Source organism: Peromyscus eremicus, chromosome 8b, assembly GCF_949786415.1.
Source record: "Peromyscus eremicus chromosome 8b, PerEre_H2_v1, whole genome shotgun sequence".
Lineage (NCBI taxonomy): Eukaryota > Metazoa > Chordata > Mammalia > Rodentia > Cricetidae > Peromyscus > Peromyscus eremicus.
Window position 1 is genome coordinate 29,515,817 of NC_081424.1, and position 21,342 is coordinate 29,537,158.

A 21,342-nucleotide genomic window follows, 5' to 3' on the forward strand; every position below is an offset into this window, starting at 1 on the left:
AATTCTGGTTCCACCTACATAAGCTGTAGAAGGATCAAACCTTGTCTGCTCAACTAGCTTTCTTCGTAGTGCTGGGGATTGAGTTGAGGGCCTCGTGCATGCTGGGTAATATTCTACCACTGACGTCTGACCCAGCCCCTCTTATATACAAATGATATTTCTTTCTCAATGCAACATCATGATATTGCAGCGATTTTTGTGTAGCCCATTAATTTCCTTACTTCTTCACTTGCTATTTTAATTGAAAAGATATGGCATATACATTCCAAAAGATGCAGCTAAGGTCTGTGTTTCCTTATTCTCTCTCTCTCTGGTCATTCTTTTCCTACCAAATTCTTCTCTGCAGAGATTTATCTTTGAGAACAGACTATAAAAGGCATTAGAAGATGGCACAGGACCTATCTCTACCTACCATTACACAGGAATTGAGTTTTGCATTAAGATTTTGGAAGGAAAATGAATCATTAGGCCTTTAGCTGTGACACTCAGGAACAAGTATTGACTACAGCAACTTTCTAACCGAACACGTCTATACGGAAAGGGGGTGATTTGAAAAAAGCAGGTGAGGTATAGTCAGCTTCTTTTTCTACAACCCAGCAGGTACCAGAAACTTCTGGAGGATTTGGTCAAACACCAGAATCCTGGTCCCTGGCTCCCAGACTCTTTGTCTGAGTGGATCTGTGGTGGGGCCTGGGAATCTGCATGTCTAAAATGCTGCTGCCACCTACTCAAAGCCTACCCCGACTGCTGTGTGCACATGACCTGGGAGCTCTATCCAGTGCAAATCTGGGGGAAAAAACTGTTCAATAAGGAAAGCTCAAGATTTATCACATCTTAAAGAGGTCTTCAGATAAACCTCTAAATGTTAGAAAATACCTCTTGGGCAGGCCATACTCTTCACTCCGAAGATTTTCATGGGTAATATTATAGAAATATATATTCAACAGACAAAGAGCTTGAGAAAATATCTCCCTTCAACTCACCAAATTAATGTCCCATAGAACATTCAGAAAACGTGAGGCTAAAATGAATGATAGAGCTGTGTAACTGTTTCAATTCACTAAGTTTTTAAAGTTTTATTTGACAGAGAATTCTTTTTCCAAATGAAGTCTTGCCCAGGACGCCAACCTATCAAGCAGTTTCTTGGCAGAACAGACATCATTTGTAGAGTACTTGAAGCACCTGGAGAATCCTAATATTCCAAAGAGCACAGCTTGAAACCCCATTTACTGCATAGTAAACACAGAGCTCTGGGATGGATGTTACTGCTGAAGGCATGCATCTCTCTAGCCTAATCTACTTCCCTTCTCCCTAAACTGGTGCTCCTTCTCTCCTTTAAAAAATTGAAGATGAGGGAGTTGTAGAAATGTGAAGGCAGGTCAGTGTTCAGTGAGTTCACCGCTGATAGCATTTCCCTTCTCAGTATTCTAAAAGTGACTGGATATGGCTGGTTAACAATGAAAAAGATCTTGTGTGTTCAGCCACAAGGGGTTAACCTCTGCCTCTCCTAGTTTTTACCTTTCCCTGAAGAGAATCTGAATCTCTTCTTTATTTATATGTCCTCCATTTGAGGCTAGACACACAATACTTTAATTACTGTGGTTTCTCAAAAGAAGTTTAATGTGGAGAGCTATGTCCCATTTTCCTCTTTGTTGCTGACTATTACCAGTACCTGCCTCTGGTTCTCAGCAGGAACACCCAGGAAATGGTAAGTTTTGTGTGTGACATTTTCATTACCTAATTTACAAAATTTGTCTTACCTCCAACAGCTGTAAATGAAAAAGCTGTAAAACTAAATGAAACGTTAGGAAGTCAAGACAAGACTGCAGAGAGAAACTTGCAAGAGCTTCAGAATGAGATTGACTGGATGCTGAAAGAACTCAGAAGTAAAGATCTCCAAACCCAGAAGGAAAAGGCTGAGGATGAGTTGGTGTGAGTAGATGTTCTGGGGTCTTTTCATTTGATAAATTAAACAGGATATTAAGTGTTAACTACATTTCTACCCTATAGATGAGTAAAATACGGTTTTCTCCGGGGATGTTTGTTATTATTTATTTTTCATACTTTCATTTTGTTCTACCTACTTTGCTTTAAAATTAATTAAAAGCCTGTTTTTCCTATATATATAAAATAATAAGTAAATGAACTTTTTTGGTGTTACCTTTCATAAGTAGGCCAATAGGCTTCCTTATCTAATTGCTGGTGTTAGAAGTGTTGAAACTATCAATAAGCTTAAAAGGCTAGAGGTGTGACTTGGCTAGTAGGTGTTTGCTTTAATCGCACAGCGCTTGACCTTGATTCACAACACTACATAAACTGGACATGATGGCACACCTACAATTCCAGCACTTGTGAGATAGAGAAGCAGGAGGATCCAAAGTTCATGTCATCCTTGGCCACATAGCAAATCCAAGGCCAACGAGGTGTACATGAAACCCTGTCTCAAAGGAGGACAGAGAGAACGGGAGGGGGAGGGGAGAAGAGGAGAAGGAGATGCAGAAGGAAAAAGAAAAGATGGACAGGGAGAAGGGGAAAAAGGAGGAGGAAGAGATGATCACCTACTTTGATAAATGATAAATAAGTCACACTTTTCGAGGCCATCATTAGTTTGCCATTTTAGGAAACGCTGGCAACTTAAGTCAAGGACTTTCAAGATCGCTGAGTTGTAAGAAAAAGTAGAGTAGATTAAAATTAAGGGGCTTAGGGATTTAGCTCAGTGGTAGATCCTAGCAAGTACAAAGCCCTGGGTACAGTCGTCAGCTCCAAAAACAAAAACAAAAACAAAAAAGACAAAAATAACAAAATTACGGTATTAAGCTAGCTACATAAAACCCTGGTGTGGTGATATTTTATTTGTGCTTTAATAAATAAAGCTTGCCTTAGAGGTCAGGGAAATAGGAATAGCCACTAGCCAACTTTACCTTACCAGCTCTGCAGCTTCTAAATGCGAGCTACTTCCTGTCTATCCATGCCTTTATGTGCCTTGCTTTTCTGCCCTGTCATTGGCTCTTAGCCCAGCTACCTCACTTCCTTGTCACTGCCTGTCTGTATAGCACTCCAGGTCTCTATGGTTAGTACTGGGATTACAGGTGTGTATCACCACGCTTGGCTCTGTTCTCTAGTATGACCTTGAATACACAGAGACCCTGCCTGATAAGTAAAATATCACCACACCCTGGGAGTTCTATCTACAATTACCTAAGCAAACAGTCCCTCTCACAGTCAAAGAAAGTATCGCATTGTGTTGGGACAACTGGCATTTTGATCTGTTTGTCTTTATATATGCAGCGAAACAAAACTTTACTGTGATCATGGCATGATACCCCTAAACAATTAAAAGTATAAGCTTCCTACTAAACTTAACAGGTGTCTTTTCCATTTTAATTTAAAATTCTGCCACAATAAGACACCAGTTCACCTTGACTTAGTGCATAGTGAATCTGTTGGTGTGTTTTCACATGTATTTAATCTTTTTGTGTTAGCATCTCCTCATGACATAGCTTAATGTAAGTAAACCCTTATGATGTATACTTGGGGGCTGCGGGTATTTACAGGGAAGCAGAAAGCCTTGCAAAGAGAATAAACAGGCTGGTTGGAGAGCCTAGAGCCCAGAACGAAGAAATGGAAAAGGACCTCCGTGAGAAGCTGGCACGTTACAAGGACAAACTTGACGATGCTTGGGATCTACTGAGAGAAGCCACAGAGAAAACACGAGATGCTAATCGCTTGTCTGCTGCCAATCAAAAGAACATGACCATTTTGGAGGTGAGAGCTAGGAGCTTTCTCCTCATTGTTTTGGGAATGGGGAGAAGGTTGAGTACATCTAGAATAGTGAAGTTGGCATATGTTTACAAAGGTCAAGACTATGACTCTGGGAGGTCTTCTAAGAAACAAAACAGTGTGTGTGTGTGTGTGTGTGTGTGTGTGTCTGTGTCTGTGTGTGTATGTGTGTGTGTGTATGTCTGTCTGTCTGTCTGTCCGTCCGTCCATCCATCTGTGTCACTCAGACTATGGAAGGTTTGTAATGATGGCCTGGAAGAAGCTTTTCCCTGAGAGACAGAGAACCTCCATGTCAATGACAAGTATGCTACCACCTAGAAATCCAGATGGGATCCATCCATTCCCAAGTGCTACAATGAGTACATTATAAGGGAACATACATAGATGATTGCTAAGCCCCAGTGTCATATAATTTTGCAATTCACCAACCTGATTGACAAACTGAATTCAGAGATGTGGTTACAAACAATCACTACAGTTCCCTCTGCATGTGTGGAAGCTGAGGATATGAGAGACCCGAGAGACCAGATCGAGGGACCCTTCATTCCCTTCTTCTCTGGAATGTGTTCATGGACAATGACATTTTTAATGGGACTAACGTGACAGATGAGCCTGAATTATTTTCCCTCCTTCCCCCTCACAGAGACCAGTCACCATTTACCAGTGTGCTGCTGAGTTTAAAGCAAAGACAGGTTCTTTGCAGCATCCCTATCCCCTCCATCCCTCTGCCTCTCCCTCACTTCCTTTTTCCCTTCCTTCCTTTCATGCTTTTCAGTCTCTTCCTTGATCATGACATGGACAGTGCTTAGGTCCTCTGAGAGTGCGTGTAATGTACACAGTGGCGCAGAATTGTGTTTGGCGCCTAAACACCTTTCTCTCCACACACATCCCACCCCTTGCCGTTGGTTCCCCAGTGGATCTGAATGCTGCAGGAAACCCACAGCTCTGCTAATGTGGAATTTCACAATCAGCAATTACTCAATACTCCAGCGTTGCACACGATTTCTAAAATGTTCGTTGAGTGTCACTGACAGAGAATTAAACCGGCCACACATTTTAATTCTTGTTCTTTTATTTGATCTGGTTTCCTTTGGGTCTAAGAAAAGTAAATTAAAGGAAAAACTGGGGGAGACAGTCCCTCTTCTGGGACTTAGCCTTGTCACAGTGGTAGCAGACTGAGGAGGTGGACTTGCACTGTAAGTCATGTATCTACTCTTAACCAATTTGGGAACCAGTGACACACTAGCAATCATCAAGAGAAAGCAGTCCCTGGAGAGTCAGAAAATGCTGAGGCTGTCCTGTCACAGGCTCCATCATGACACCCTAGTGCCAGAGCTTACCCAAAGGTCTACCTCTTCATTTTATGGCAGCAGTTTAAGAAATTAAAATTCCCTGTGTGGAAAGCCTACTAAGTATTGGAGAACTATTTCAGGAAGAGTTACCACGGCACACTGAAGGGGGACTTTGGCTTCTCCTCACATTAGTGATGTGTAAAACCAAGCGCTGTCATTCTCGGGCACCCTGACAGATGCTTGTGCCTATGCCGTCAGCCCTGGAGTTCCATGTCATCATTTTTATATTTTTATTTCATATACTGTGCTTCACTAAGTAATAATGGCTTATTTAAATACTTTCTGGATGAGATAGGTGAATTAAGTAGATTATCATGAAAAAAGTATGGTGTTTTTTTGTTTGTTTACGTTGGTAGAGCTACTAAGATTGGTGGCAGTCTAGCCTTTAAAAAGTGCCACTTAGGGCCATTTGAGATGGCTCAGTGGGTAAGAAAGAGCCCCTGTGCCAGAGCCTAAAAAGCTGAGTTCAATTCCCAGACCCCTTGTAGTGGAAGGAGAGACCTAATTCCCACAGGTTGTTTTCTACCTTTCACATATACATTTACACACACACACACACACACACACACACACACACACACTGTAAAACAAAAGTTGACTGAAGAATTCATTAAACAGACAGTATCCACCAGGAAGTGGTGACATAGGCCTATAATCCTAGCTCTTGATTGGCAGAGGCAGGTGGATCTCCATGAGTTGGAGGCCCCCCCATCTACAAATTAAGTCCAAGGATAGCCACAGCGGGTACATGGAGAAACTCTGTCTTGAGAAACTAAAAAAAAAAGGAAGAAAAAGAAAAAAACAGACAGTATCCATGATTCATGGGTTCCCCTGCAGAGTCTACATAAGCTGGCCTACAGTGTTACCTAGTGTCCATTCCTAAGATCCTTGAATTCACTTAGTGGCCACATAGATTTGAAAGCAGTGGCTATATCATATACAGCAGATTTAATAATGAAATGGCTTTCAACTTTCATTGTACTGCATCTACTGTTAAGGTAATATTAAGATCCAAGTCAAATGGATAGTTGTTTATTTATTTTAAAATGGCCAGCTAGTTACCTTGTTCTTAAAAATATCCTCCAACGCTGGGGATGGTGGCCCACACCTGTGATGTCTGTAACTGTGAGGCAGAAGTAAAAGGATAATAAGTTCCAAACTATACTGGCTATATAACAAAGCCTCATCTCAAAAGACAAAGAACACCAAACAAATCCTCCAGTGACTCAGACACAGCCTCCAGTCTAAGAAACCCTGATGTAAAACAACAACTCTGATGGTTTTAATAGCCTGAATCTACTTGGAGGTACACACAGGCAAACAAGCAAACCACTCTGAACACTGCAGTAATAGTCATACAAGTAATCAAGGTGGGTAGGGGCAGCTTACCTGTCCCTGCATAGAGATGCTGACACTTGTTCCGTGCCCAGAGTATAAGTACCATCCGGTAAAAGCAGGGGTGAGGAACATTTCAGAAACAGGGACAGGCACATGAAAAGAAATATAGGAAAAGAGGTAACATGTGTGACAGAGAATTCATGGTTGGTAGAACTGGAATAGAGTACATGTGATTGAATGTTGGCACAGATAGCCAGTGGGAATAAGTGGATTCCAAATCTTGAGTTACAAGAAAATTGGGTTATGTGACTAAATAGTTTTGTCTATAGCTTAAACACTATAGGAAGCAACCAAAATACGGAGTCATATACTAAAATCACACATTAAACGGCTTGTTAGGGGCTCGTGTAAAACTAAGCTTTGTGTTATTAAATAGTGTGATTATAGGCCAAGAGAGTAAACTGACCTAACACTTCAGTGTTGAGCAAATCTGGCTGCGGTTGGTAACCTAGTCATTTCAGGCTGAGTATGAATAAAAACTAACTGCACAAAACTTATAATATGAAAAAAATCTAGGTAATATATCGTTTCCCTATATTTAGTATTATAATTTATATTAGCTAGGAGGGTCAACAAAATATTTGCAAACATAATGGCACCACACCAAAAATTGTGAGAAACTGACGGACATGAGAGGAGAAGATGCACTCCAACATGGAACTGTGAAGGTACAAGGCGATCGTAGGAAATGTCAAGTAGCGCGGGCCAGCTCATTCACAGGCTATTTAAAAGTCAGTAGTGAAAGACGGCTCTGGAAATGCTGTTTGGGATGAGATCACAGAAGGCTTTGAACACAAGCTACTGGTGGTAGCTGAGTTAGAAGGACATTTCTAGCCATTGAGAGGAAACGGTGGGGGAATCAGATGAGTAACTCAGTGAGCCCTCTGCTCCAGTGTCCACTCTTAGTACTTGACAGAAGAAAAGATTGCAAGAAAGAAAACTAAGTTGCTACATAAAGGTAGACAGGGACACGGTGTTTGCAGGTTCCTACAAAAGCTATCCGATAAACCACAGCAAAAATGATGGGCAATAGTCATCCTGAAGGGCTCTGAAGGGATGAAGATCTAATTAGCTAGAAAGTAAAGGTAGGAATATAATCAACCTTGATATCTAAGCAGACTGAGTTAACTATTATGTTATGGAATACTTATTATTGTTATTGAGAAATTCATGAGTGTGTGTAATGTGTTTATTCAAAGCTATCACCCATTCTCTCCCCTGCAATTCTTTCCCATACACCCCTACTTTCCCATCCCAACTTCATGTGTCTCTTTTTTATAAGTCACTGTGTCCACTTAAAGCTACCAATGTATGCATAGATACAGGGCCATAGGCTAGAGCTCGGGTAACCTACCAGGGCCTTCATTCCTAAGGAAAATGGGTTCTCCCTCCCACAGCAGCCATTAGTTGCTAAATAACTCCTCAGGGGTGTGACTTCATGAGTCCTCCCCCAACCCTCGCATAATTTTAAAGACTAACTGTCTCTATATAGGGGCCTTCCATTTTTGTCTCTTAAACACTCTGAGCTTCCTGTCTATGTATTCCATATCCCACATCCATCTTTATTCATTCTTTTTTATTTATTTTTTATAACACTAATCTCATGATTACCTAAGCTGACACATTAATTTACTAACGCTCTTTCTCCTTCTGTGTTAGCTTTCTCTCCACTGCTGTGGTAGAACAAATTCAAAATAAAAAAAAAATGATGAGGAAAAGGTTGTTTAGGTTCCATCTGTCAGCGGTCTCCGTCCATGGCTGACTCATTCCGCTGTTTACGGTCTACAGCAGGGCAGAAGAGCATGGCGGGAAGATCAGCATAGAGGAAGGATGGTCACCTTATGGTGTCCTGGAAGAAGGAAGGGAGAAAGGGAGGAGGAGAAGGAGAAGGAGGGAGACTCACCTGCTAAATGTTTCCCTTTCTTGCACTAGTGATCCATGTGGCCTTTGTTGAACATTTAAGATCCATACCACAACACTCTTCCAGAGGAGTCATGAGAAATTTATCTTCAATTCTGATTAGATCCTCCGAGCCCCAAATGGGGCCATCACAATTATAAAAATACTTTTATTAATCAATAAGAACAAAAGAATGTCATAAAGCAAAGAGAAATCAACGTTTTCTCTGATTTCTCTGGAGCTCCAAATCTTCCTTGTTTCAAAGCTAGAGTCTATCACCTATTCTGAAAATCGGCCACCTTTAAAACTTGTTTGCTCTCTCTAGATCATCATTTGCTTTAGTGCAAAAAAGAACACATTGTGACACTTATATTATAGTTGGCTCCCTGAACTGACCCAGTCAAAACTTTAAACAGATACTCTCTAGTTTACTTAAATGAAAATAGATGTAGCTCTTTGCTGAACACGCCAATTGGCATAGTGCTTTTTAAAATTATGTATACAGTGTTCTGCCTGCACCTATGCCTGCAGGCCAGAAAAGGGCACCAGATTGCATTATAGATAGTTGTGAGCCACCATGTGGTTGCTGGGAATTGAACCCAAGACCTCTAGAAGAGCAGCCAATGAATGCTCTTAACCTCTGAGCCATCTCTCCAGCCCTGACATAGTATTTTAAATGACCTTGGTGTATTACTACAAGCAAGTCACAATGAAAAGAGCACTTTTGAATTTCTTTGTACAATGTACCTTTACATACATTTATACAGGAGCTAGGTGCTGAGTGGCTATTATGTAAAGAATTCCAGACCCTTGGAAGCAAAGATGTGACTGGAAATCAGTGACACTGGAACTTCTCCTGGGATTTTTGTCAAAAAAGTGGCAATCACAAAAATCAAATACTCCCCTGAATCTTCCAGAGACACAGTAGCTCAATGAGCTGTGTCACACACAACACAAGCCATAAGCTTCCCATTCATTCATTCATTTAAAACTATTCACTGGGGAAGTTCATAAAGGTGCTAGAGAGACAGTGCTGCATAGGACTGACTTTTTCTGTGGAATTCACACTGTAGTGAAGAATATATTCTTGGTTCTAATTAGCAAGTATATGAAATGGTTGGAAGCCTGGACATGTAAGACAATGTACAGAGTAATGGTTTGTTGGTTGTATATGGAGTTTTCTCTTCGGGTCCTGCCAAGCCCCGGCAGTCCAACAGCCCACTTATAAAATAAACACACAGACGCTTATATTATTTACAAACTATATGGCTGCAGCAGGCTTCTTGTTATCTAGTTCTTATATCTTAAATTAACCCGTTTCTATTAATCTATAAGATGCTACGTGGCTCGTGGCTTACCGGTACCTTACATCTCGCTTGTCATGGCGGTGGCTGGCAGTGTCTCTCCCACTCAGCCTTCCTGTTCCCAGAATTCTCTTCTCTGCGTGTCCCGCCTATACTTCCTGCCTGGCTACTGGCCAATCAGTGTTTTATTTATTAACCAATCAGAGCAACACATTTAACATGCAGAACATCCCACAGCAGTTGGTGTATAATACATGATCTGCATCCGGCACTATAATTCTTTCTTATACATTCTATACATTGTCCATCACTATGCACAGTTCAATAGGCTGTGTCTTTTCAGTGGTCCCTGTACATGCATCTCTGATGTGTTTATTTCTCTGATGTCCATTCTATAACTGATGCTTTTAGAAACCACCCCCCCCAAAAAAAAAAAAACTAACCAAGATGGATCAATCTTTATAAAAAATGAAAGTAAAAAAAAATGAAAGTCATTTATATCTCTATAATTGGTGAAATACTCCCACAGAATAAATTTTAAAGGAGCCTTAAAAGGTGACTCAGTTGACAAAGTGCCTCCCACACAAGCCTCAGGACCTGAGTTTACATCTCCGGCACTCATATAAAAGACTTATGTAGCAGCCTGTGTCTGTAGCCTCAGTGATGGGAGAGCACGGAGACAGACAGATCCCTGAGACTCCTCAGACAGTCAGCATAACCAAATCCTTGAGCTCTGTGTTCAGCGACAGAACTCGTGTCTAACATAAGATGAGAATGATTAAGGAAGACATCTGTGTCAACATATGCACACATACGTATGTGCACATGCACCTACTTGCAGATAGGCATTTATCTACCTAAACATGTACATACACCATACACAAGAGCCAACACTCAGGTACACACACACACACAAACACACACACAAAAAAAACCACAATCACAAATACATTCACGTTCACACACACACACACACACATACATACACACACACACACACACACACACACACACACACACACACAGACAATAATTAAGCTAAGTGAGAACTAAGAACAAAACTATCAATAGAATAGTTAACAATTACACAGCATTTCTTTGTGCCTGACAGTTAGAAGACCAATCTTTTTTGTCTAATTTCACAGAAGCCCAAGTTCTTATTACAGTGTTCATTCTGAGTCAGTACTTCCCAGAAAGAATTAAGATGATATATTTCTGGCAAGCTTCCTGTTGAGGCCCATGCTGCTGGTGAAGGAGCCACACTTTGGGTAGTGGAGAACTATGCAATTTGTAAGAGGCCACATTGCTTGCTCAAAATTTTGTAGGTTTTGTTGTTGTTGTTGTTGTTTGGTTTGGTTTGGTTTGGTTTGGTTTGGTTTGGTTTTTCGAGACAAGGTTTCTCTGTGTAGCTCTGGCTGTCCTGGAATTCACTTTGTAGACCAGGCTGGCCTCGAACTCACTGAGATCCACCTGCCTCTGCCTCCCTGAGTGTTGGGATTAAAGGTATGTGCCACCACCACCCATGGCCTAATTTTGCAGGTTTTTAAGCTTGGATTCACCTCAGGATGGCAGTTGCCTGAATGTGATGTTCTTTATCTAGTATGTACATAATGATTAGGAGGAACTCAAGGGCTTTTCAGGTTGATAGTCAGGGAACTGGCTATGAGCAGAAAATATAGAGAAACAAAGCCCGAAGGACCGAAGAACATGTGGTAGAGGGAGCTGAAAAGATGTGTGTACTGGGAGCATGGGGAAGTGGTGGGTGATAAAATTAGGAAATGGAGTTATGAAGCTAGCACTCATTCAGTGCAAATAAGAAACATGATTTCTGTAGTCTAAGAGACAGTCCTTTTATAGCTCAGGATCCAAGGCCTGTTAGGTAAATAAGAGTAACACCTTTAAAATTTCTATTGAAGTATATGTGTGTGTAACTGAATGCATGTATGGAGCCTAAGGAGGTCATATGAGGCATTAGATCCCCTGGAACTGTAGTTACAGATGGTTGTGAGCCACTGTGTGGATGCTGGGAACTGAACCTTGTCATCTGCAGGAACAGCAAGTGCTCTTAACTACTAAGCTCTCTCTCCAGCCCTGCCCCCATGTGTTATACTTCTAACTACACTATGTTGTCTGCGATTCCTCAGTTAGTGCCTTAGGTCTTTCTGGCTGCTATCACAAAATACCAGAGCTGTCTAGCTAAAAAAGCAGAATGAATGTATGTCACATAGTCCAAGGGGCAGGGGTAGATAATCCAATATCAAAATATGGGAGGACTGGTGATTGCTGAAGGTCTATTTGTTGGCTCACAAACTCATCTCTTTGCTGTGGCCCTACAAGGCAGAGGGGTGAATAAGCTCCCTTGAGTCTCTTATATAGGGGCACTGACCTCATTTATGAGGTTTTTGCTACATTCTCCCATCACCTCCCAAAGGCCCCACCTCCTAATACTGATACATTGGAGTATTGAATTTCAGCATAGAAATCTGATGGAGACAGAAACGCTAAGAAAACAGCACTGTAATGACTCGGTTTCCTGCTCATTTCAAGTTGATGAACATGGGCCCTATAGAATCAAAGGCTCATAGGCTGCTCCGAACATCTTTAAAAAACTACATTAATATGAATATAAACTATCATTAGTATTTATTTACATGAAAAATATATAAACATATAAATGCCAGAGACTAACAATTGATTGCATTAAACATGTAGGGGGAATGAAGATTGGCAGAATACGAATGAGTTTGAAGTACCAAGAAAATAATAGGCAAAGGCCAACTCCATGTGAAGGCACAGCAGTAATTCTCTCCCATTGATTTTCGTCATCTAGGCCAGGAATGAGGTTCATGTAGCTTTGAAACAAGCCATAAGTTCCACAGAGAAGTTCTCATCTTATGAAATCATCCATTAGGTTTATTCTTTCGGGGGACAGTTTCTTTTTCTTGAAAGATATTCTCTCTAAGTTCCCTTAAAAATCCCGCCTTTTGAATTTTACAGTATTTCCCTAGAGTATATTTATGCTCACAGTGTAACTATTGCTATGTAGATTCTGGAACTCAATACATTTTTTCCAGTTTAATCTGGCACACTAGGTGCTGGTAACACATGCTCAGCACTTGCACTGTAGTTAAGATGGAGGTCCCCCTTTGCTTTCGCAGTCCTTTGAATTCTCTAGCAACTATCACATTGCTTTTCTTTGCCTTGATGGCTTTCTCGAATGGGAAGTAGAGATCCCTTGTACATGCTCTGTGTTGAAGAATTCTTAAGAGGGTTGAGTGGGAAAGTTAAATCATTGTCATCTAGCCAAACTGTCGATATCATACACTTTGTTTGTGAACCTTGTGTTCAGACAGCCCAGGGGAAATAGGAATACATACTAGAGATGACTTTCCCGAGATGCTATTGTAATATCTTTTTCTTTGCATGCTGTAGAAAAAGAAGGAGGCACTGGAAAGTGGCAAACGGCAAATAGAGAACACTTTAAAGGAGGGTAATGACTTACTTGATGAAGCCAACCGACTTGCAGATGAAATCAACTCAGTCATAGATGTGAGTATTGAATAAGCCTCAGAATGAAGAGAAAGAAGATGGTGACAGAATTCCTTCCCACATCAATGACAAAACTCAGTAACAGAAACAAGAGCCTCTATTTGGTTTTTTGTTGTTGTTGTTTTGTGAGAATACATTATTGTAGTATAGTGTTGTGGACACACCCATCTCTTGGTAACAATCAGGACCTAACATTATGGGAGTACTCACTTATGCAAGCTTATGGGTTGTTGTTGTTGTTGTTCTTTTTTTCTTTTCTTATTGTGTTGACCAGGTCATTCCTTGTTCCTAGACCAGCACTCACCATCTGTTTTATTAGTTCATACAGCATTAGTTAAAGGAGAAATGAAAATCTGCAAGCAAACCTTTGGCCTACTGTCTCATATGTTACATGGTGATGTGCGGGAATAAGGACACAAAGGATCTGAAAGGTCCCAATGATTGTCACTTGTTCATTTGTTGCTATGAAGTAACCTTACAAGAAAAATAGGCCTTTCATGGTGTAAATTGGCTTCATAACATTCTATGTTTTTCAGTTTAGATGACTGCTATTATTCTCTGTTTGCTCTGCTAGTAGACTGAAAGTTTTCTAAAGGGAAAGAAAAAGTGAGCATGTGTGATTGTATCTTGTAGAGAAATTAGCAAGTTCAAGGAGGCCTGGATGCACTTGCTCTTAATGCTCTCTCTTCTCTCTCCACATCAGTATGTCGAAGACATTAAAACTAAGTTGCCACCGATGTCTGAGGAGCTCAGTGACAAAATAGATGACCTCTCCCAAGAAATAAAGGACAGGAAGCTTGCTGAGAAGGTGTTCCAGGCTGAGAGCCATGCAGCTCAGCTGAACGACTCCTCTGCTGTGCTTGACGGGTATGCCATGTGTGGTTGGAAATGTCGGCATAGCTTGACGCTCCTCCAAAAGTTTAGACAAGCAGAAAGGGTAGAAAATCACTTTCAAGTCTTGATTTTTGTAATTATGAACAAAAGAGCTGCATGGCTTTTCTATGGAAGATCCTAATTAGGAGGATGTAGGCAAAGATTTCCTGGAAAAGCATCAAAAGTCCCAGTTAAAAGTGAATTCAACTATGCCTGGTTAGGAAGTGAACATAGCCTTAGGCTACCCCTACAATATTGTGTTTTGTTCTTTATTAGAAGGCAACCAGGGTTGTCTTATTAGCATTTTAAATAATACACAAACACATTCTGCTGCACATTTTAGTTTTCTATTTCTAACGCAATCTTAGCATTTCTCTGTTTGAAAGTGCCTGTGAATGTGTAAACTTATAAACAGCTTTTCAGTCTCCTCCCTCCAGTAAGATACTGCATGAACTGTTCTAAAGTAACAGTTCAGTGCTGGTGCACACCTAGAACCCCAGCACTTGGGAAGTGGATGCAGGAGGACACAAGTTCAAGGCCAGCTTCAACTGCAGTGTGCTCAAGGCCAGCCTGGTCTGTAAGAAACCCTTTCAAAAATAAAAAGAAATGTAATAAACAATAGCTCACTGTAGCTGGGGTTATCATGTGGGCCAGAAAAAAAAAAAGCTGGAGAACAGGGTTTGCTTAATAATCAGCATTTCAGGTATGGATGATTTACTTCCTCTATACTTTTGTGATTGGCACAAAAAAAATCACAAGAGCTATTCATCCTAGGAATAATTTTCCAAAATAAATCTATTTAATATGCACTACATGCAAGTCTGTGTTCTCATCTTTGATAATCATTGATGCAGAAAGAATGATAGAAAACTCAAGCATCCCATGCACAATTAGTTTTTTAACAAACCTTCCCCAATCTAGAGCAAAGAATAGTAGATGAATCAATGGCCAGTAATCAGCGGATTCCAAATCTCCCATTAGGGATGTGTTAGTCATGATTTGATTTTTTTTTCTATGATCTCTTTATGCTTTCTGGGAAGTGTGCCTACTCTGAAGACATTGTAAAATTCATTTGATTAATGGGATACAAGTGCTCTGGAAACTGGAGTGTGCTTGACAAATAATGGAAAGTACCGTAGCCCTGCACAACTCTCCTGGTCACATGGTTACAAAGGATTTAGCAGGCTGTCACAGATGTTTAAGATATAACAAGGAGGGAGCAGGGGGCGCAGAAGGAATGCTCAATGGGTGAAGATGCTTGCTGCCAAGTCTGAAGATCTGAGTTCAATCCCTAAACCTCACACAGTAGAAAGAGAGAACTGACTCTTTCAAGCTGTGCACATGTGCATATTTGCGTTTGTGCGCGCGCGCGCGCGCACACACACACACACACATACATGCACAGAGAGAAAAGGGGAGGGAGGGAAGGAGAGAGAGAAACTAAATCAAAGTAAAACAAGTCTTATAAGACATGGTGGCTATATTTCACAGCAAGTCTTGAGGAATATATAAGTTTAAATGGAACAATACGACAGGATACAATCAATAGACACATCACTAGGGTTTGGAATTATCCTGCTTACGTTGGCCATGATCCCAAAGAAATTGGGTTTTTATGCTGTGGTTGTTCTTTGTTTGAGTGCTAATTCCTCTGAAATTCTTTCCTCGGTCTAACCTGACAGAATCCTGGATGAGGCTAAGAACATCTCATTCAATGCCACTACAGCCTTCAGAGCTTACAGTAATATTAAGGACAATGTTGATGAAGCTGAGAAAGTTGCCAGAGAAGCCAATGATCTTGCCCACGAAGCTACACAGCTGGTAAGAAGCAGAGAGCATCGCGTGCTAAGAATGGAAGTTGAATTATTGTTCATTGTACACTGAGCATGTCTCTCATCTTCATCCCCCTCCTTTTCCTCACCCCTAACCTCTCCCGTTTGGCTCACTTGTTTCCCCAGACAATTTCAACTCAACTTTCATTTCCTAGGTACATGCATGATTTATTTTACTATATAAAATTTAGATACCAAGAATCTGGAAAAACTTAACAATATTTGCCTTCCTAGGACTGGCTTAATTCACTTAATATTATTTCCAGTTGTATCCATTTTCTCCAAAATCACTTAGTTTTATTTTTCTTTGTGGCTGAAAAAAAAATCCCATTGTGTACAAGTACCATATTTTCTTCATCAGTTCTTCTGTTGAAGTCTATAGCTTAGCTTGTCAAATATTCTTAAAATTAGTTTTCAAACTGAAATGAGACAGGACAAACCTAGCAAAATGGAGTAGCTGTCATGAGTCTTTACTGAAAATCTCACCAAAAATCCAGCTGAAGTATTTTCTCCCTATCTGTTACCACAGCAGTCACTCACTATCTACTACTGTCCGAGTTCAGAGATCACTGCTCAGTGCCAAGCAGATTCATGCTGCAACTCACAAAATTAAAATAAGCGAATATAATACTTGACACAGAGAACTTTAATCACCTTTAGTCCAAATGGCATTGGTTTTGAAAAGCAGCCTGAGCAAAGCACTTCTGCTTTCGATTCCATGGTGTTGGGTTTGACAGACAAGTGCACTTTTCTAAAATACACCAGATCATAAGATTCTGAAATATATAGACTATTTTTATGAGCTGAAAAACCTCTATCTTTTGGTCATTGTTCAAAGTATGCATGGAACTAATATTTTAGAGCTTTGGGATTCTAAGTTGTGAGCCTACCTTTAGGATATTTTTTTTATTATTATTAAGAGATTTTCTATTCATTTTACATATCAACCTCAGATTGCCCCTCTCCTCCCTCCTCCTCCCACCCCCCAGCCTTCTCCCCCAACCCACCCCCTATTCCCATCTCCTCCAAGTCAAGGTCTCCCATGGAGAGTTTAGGATCTTTATCTTCAGACATGGTAAAAATTCTTTCACTATGTGCAGAGCAGCATTGTGTAAACAATTTCTGCAGTAAGTATCCCTCCAACTGCTCTAGGTGAAGAAATGCCTCATGGGAAATACCTTGCAAAGTACAATGCCTAGAACAATCACTGAAATAATTTTGCTTCACAGAGAATCTACAACAACATCAATAATTTTGGAGGGAAAACACTTACTGGAAATTTGTAAAAGAAATATGCATAAACTAAGGCTTGCAAGAGACAAAATTGACATTCCCCTGGCTTTGATACTGAGTAAAAACATTTTCTTAACCATGAGGGACATCAGAAATAATTATCACATTCTTCTATGGGAACATTTTTGGTTATAATGAAAACATCACTCTGCTGTCCATAATTGCTACATAAAACATTAGTGAGTGTTTGCTCTGGCATGGACTAAACTAATGCCATATACTATATTTCTCTTTTTCTAGATTTAATACATTGTCTTTATTCTTAAGAGTCTCCTGTATTTCTACGTTGAAATGTGATATTATCCATCTCCCATTTCTTCCTCCAATCCCATATAATCTTGCCGTCAAGTCTCCTCCCTCTTCACCCCTCCTCCTCCTCTTCCTCCTTCTTCTATAACTCAGTACATTCAGTTACTGCTGCCCATATACCTATGGGCATGGAACCATTCAATAAAGTATGGGGAAACTATCAGCTTCTTATTCAAAATAGTGATATGATCATTGAAGATATTGTCTTTACAAAATGATTATTTTTAAAATCTAACCTAAATTTTATTCATTTAAATAGGTAGTGTTATAATTTTAAGAACCTAATTTCCAAGTTCACCAACTTGTTATCTAAATTATATTTTGTTTGATAAATATTTGCAGCCACTAGCATAGTGTTTGGCAAGTGGTAGCATGTGTTGATGATACATTAATACATTTACACATATTTATAATTTATATTGTTAAAAAATATTGTAATTATTTTATCTTTTCTAACATTTTGTGTTAAAGAACTATTTAATACTATTAATTTACCTATACAAAACCTTCATGGTTATGCTGACATAGTATTTTTCACTTCTTATATCTGGCAGGCTAACAACCCCAAACAAATCCCATTCTCCATTATTGTTATTTTTTTCTATTTCTACAGACTACGAAAGTAATGAAATTTTTGAAAAAGTGCATGACAGAGAGAACCAATTATTTATTCAGTACCTATCAGGACACATAAAGAACTGTCCTGGGTAATTTGTTGGAGCATGATTCATGAACAGAAAAGACAGGGCTTTAATCTTAAGAAGTCATTATAATATAGTTTATTTCTTTCAGAAAATTAACATATTTCTACAACATTCAATTGAGAAGTTACCTAACAGCCCATAAATCTAAAATCTAATATTACTGTTAGTGCTATATATACATTAAATAACAAAGGAGCACAAGTTTATTATTTACTATGAAAGGAGATGAAGAATAGCAGTATGGGAGTATGAGTAGTCATGTGAATTATATTTAGAAAAAAAGCAAATGTTTATGATAATTATAAAGAAACATCAAAGAAACAAAGTAAATACTTTCTCTAGAGAAAGATCTATTAAAGAAGTAATAAAAGATCCCATTGAAACACGGAAGAAAATGGTGATGAGACAATTTGAGAAAGAAAAAGAAAACTTTCAAAATACCATAGGAAGAGAAACAAGTGAATGATTGAAGTAAGCTCTAGGCATAACGGAGGCAGAATTTTAAAATCAACTTCATTCCTTATTAATCACTGAAATCTATTTATCAACACAGAGAGATAATTAAGAGTGGAATTGAAATGAAAGTATAAGAAGTTTATTCCTTATAAGCAGGCAGAGTCTGTATTCAACTTAAGTTTATAGTATGCTATTATTATATCAGAAATAATAGCTACTTGTATCAAAACATAATTTCTTTAAATATCAAGATGAAATATTACTTAAGAACTGAGGTATTATGGGGAAAGTCATATTATATTTATGTTGGTGTTCAACTGAAAGTAAATTATATATTATAAACATTTTTCTCAGTCCAGTCTTTCTAATCTTAATACTTCTCTTTTGATGTGTACAAGCAGGAAATAGACCTGTGTTACCTTTTTGATAAAGGAATATGGAAATCCAGTAATTATTTTTCTAAAATTAATGTGTTGGCTTTGAATCCTATACACACATCCTAACAGGTGATAGAGATAGTGCAGCAGTTTAGAGCATGTACTGCTCTTCCAGATGACCCAAGTTCAGTTCCCAGAACCCACATTGGCTCATAACTGCCTCTAACCCTAACTCTAGGGCAACCAATGCCTTCTTCTGGACCCCACAGGTATTGCATTCAACGTGCAGTTCCCTTACCCAACCCACCCCTGCAAATAGGCACACACTTACACACAACTAAAAATACTAGCGATAAACTGTGTTTTAAAAGATCCTAACATAATCAAGAATTGATATCTTAAATTTCTATACTATAAGTGAACTTAAAACTTGTCCCATCAACATTGCAAGTGTGTGAATATATGGACTTCACATGCTGTTGGGTCTCATAAATGGTCACATAAAAATGTACAAGTTCATTGACATTGACCTTGTCCTCTACTGCTGCAGAGGTCTCAGGTGCGACATGTACTTATCTAGAGTATACAAAGGTTAACGTGCATGAACCCCATAGCCACAGTCTTAAACATAATAGAGTCACTACACTGTCCACATTTCCTCCATCCTCTCTCTAAGGCAATGGAATGTGCTACCTTAGACTCTATAATCTGGAAGTCCTAGTCTTCTCTAATGATCTAAAGTAAAGATTACTTTTACTTTCCATGGAAACTGAACTGAATTCTCTCTCTCTCTCTCTCTCTCTCTCTCTCTCTCTCTCTCTCTCTCTCTCTCTCTCATCTTTCTCTTTTTCTCTTCCTCTTCCTCCTCTCTTCCCCCTTTCCCTCCTTCTCCTCCTCCTCTTCCTCTTTCTTCTTCCTTCTCCTCCTCCTCTATATCCACTTTAGTCACTGTCATTGTCAGACTCCCAGTTTCTATCTCTGATTGTCTCTTCTGTTTTCTCTTGCATGCCCATCCTCAGTGTTGCCTAATACTCTCCTGTCTTGATTCACTCTTGTTTTTACTAAGATAAGAGTTAGTATTAGAGATGGGGAAGAATTCATACTGCATGCATTACTCAGAGTTCTCTAAAGAAGCAAAATAAGTAGCAGATAAAGATATATAGATAATTGAATGACTGATAGATAATAAGTAGGTAGGCAGACATTCAGACAAAGATGAATTTAAGAGAAACAGACCCACATCTGAAAAGTTCCACCACCTGTCTGCTAGAGACCCTGTTGTATATTTCATTTCTAATTTAAAGACCTGAAGACCACAGGAGCCAAATGTGAATCGCAGCATGAGGGCCATAGACAATGAGCTTAGAAAGGAATCACATTTTTTTCTTCCTCCATCTTTGATTCTCTTAAAGCCGTTGGGAGATTGGCTGATGCACAGATCTTTCTGGGAAGGGATATCTTCTTCATTCTGATCTAGAAGCACCCTTCCAGGTGTACCCTGTAACGAAGTTATATCTGAGCACCAGTGTGAAGTCAGTTTGATGCATAACCATGGCACTGGCCTTCGGTTCTGAGACATCGTACTATTACTATCTTCTTCTAAGTTCTCCAACATCAAGGTTCTCATTTTCTACAATGACTCATATTCCTTGGATGATGTGATTCTAAAACTCTCTGGCAGGTTCTTTCCCAGGCATTTCTAAGACAAATATAAAATACAGGAAGTCTGAATAACTTGGTGTATATGCATTATGTCATTGAGGCAGTGGTGGAGGAAAGTGAAGAATGCTACAACCAAGACTGGAGAGACAGCTCAGTGGTTATGGGCACTGGCTGCTCTTCCAGAGGTCTTGAGTTTAATTTCAAGCACCCACATGGTGGCTCACAGCCATTTATAACTGTAGTCCCATGGGATCCGATGTCCTCTTCTAGTGTGCAGATAGATGTATATGCAGATAAAACATCCACATAAATAAATAAATAAATAAATAAATAAATAAATAAATAAATAAATAAATAAATCTTTAAAAATGCTATGAGCAATGAGATTTATTCAAATGGAAGAAAGTGTAAAGCCTGGGTAAACGAACTCTTTATATAACATGCCTAAGAATCAAATGTTGGCACTTGTGTCCTGAGATATAAATAGAGTCGCTCTTATAGGCAACTTCCCAGTGCTCATCACTTGCTAATACAGGAGGATGAAAATCCACAGG

General features: G+C 39.5%; 1 protein-coding gene across 1 annotated transcript in view; it reads left to right on the forward strand.

Annotated features, from left to right (window-relative positions):
• Lama2 (laminin subunit alpha 2) overlaps nucleotides 1-21,342 on the forward strand; it is a 581,125-nt gene that overhangs the window by 448,091 nt on the left and 111,692 nt on the right. The window contains exons 36-40 of the mRNA XM_059272617.1: nucleotides 1,770-1,932; nucleotides 3,555-3,765; nucleotides 13,166-13,282; nucleotides 13,986-14,149; nucleotides 15,838-15,976. Coding sequence (XP_059128600.1) covers nucleotides 1,770-1,932; nucleotides 3,555-3,765; nucleotides 13,166-13,282; nucleotides 13,986-14,149; nucleotides 15,838-15,976 — 794 coding nt within the window. The remainder of the gene's footprint in view (nucleotides 1-1,769; nucleotides 1,933-3,554; nucleotides 3,766-13,165; nucleotides 13,283-13,985; nucleotides 14,150-15,837; nucleotides 15,977-21,342) is intronic.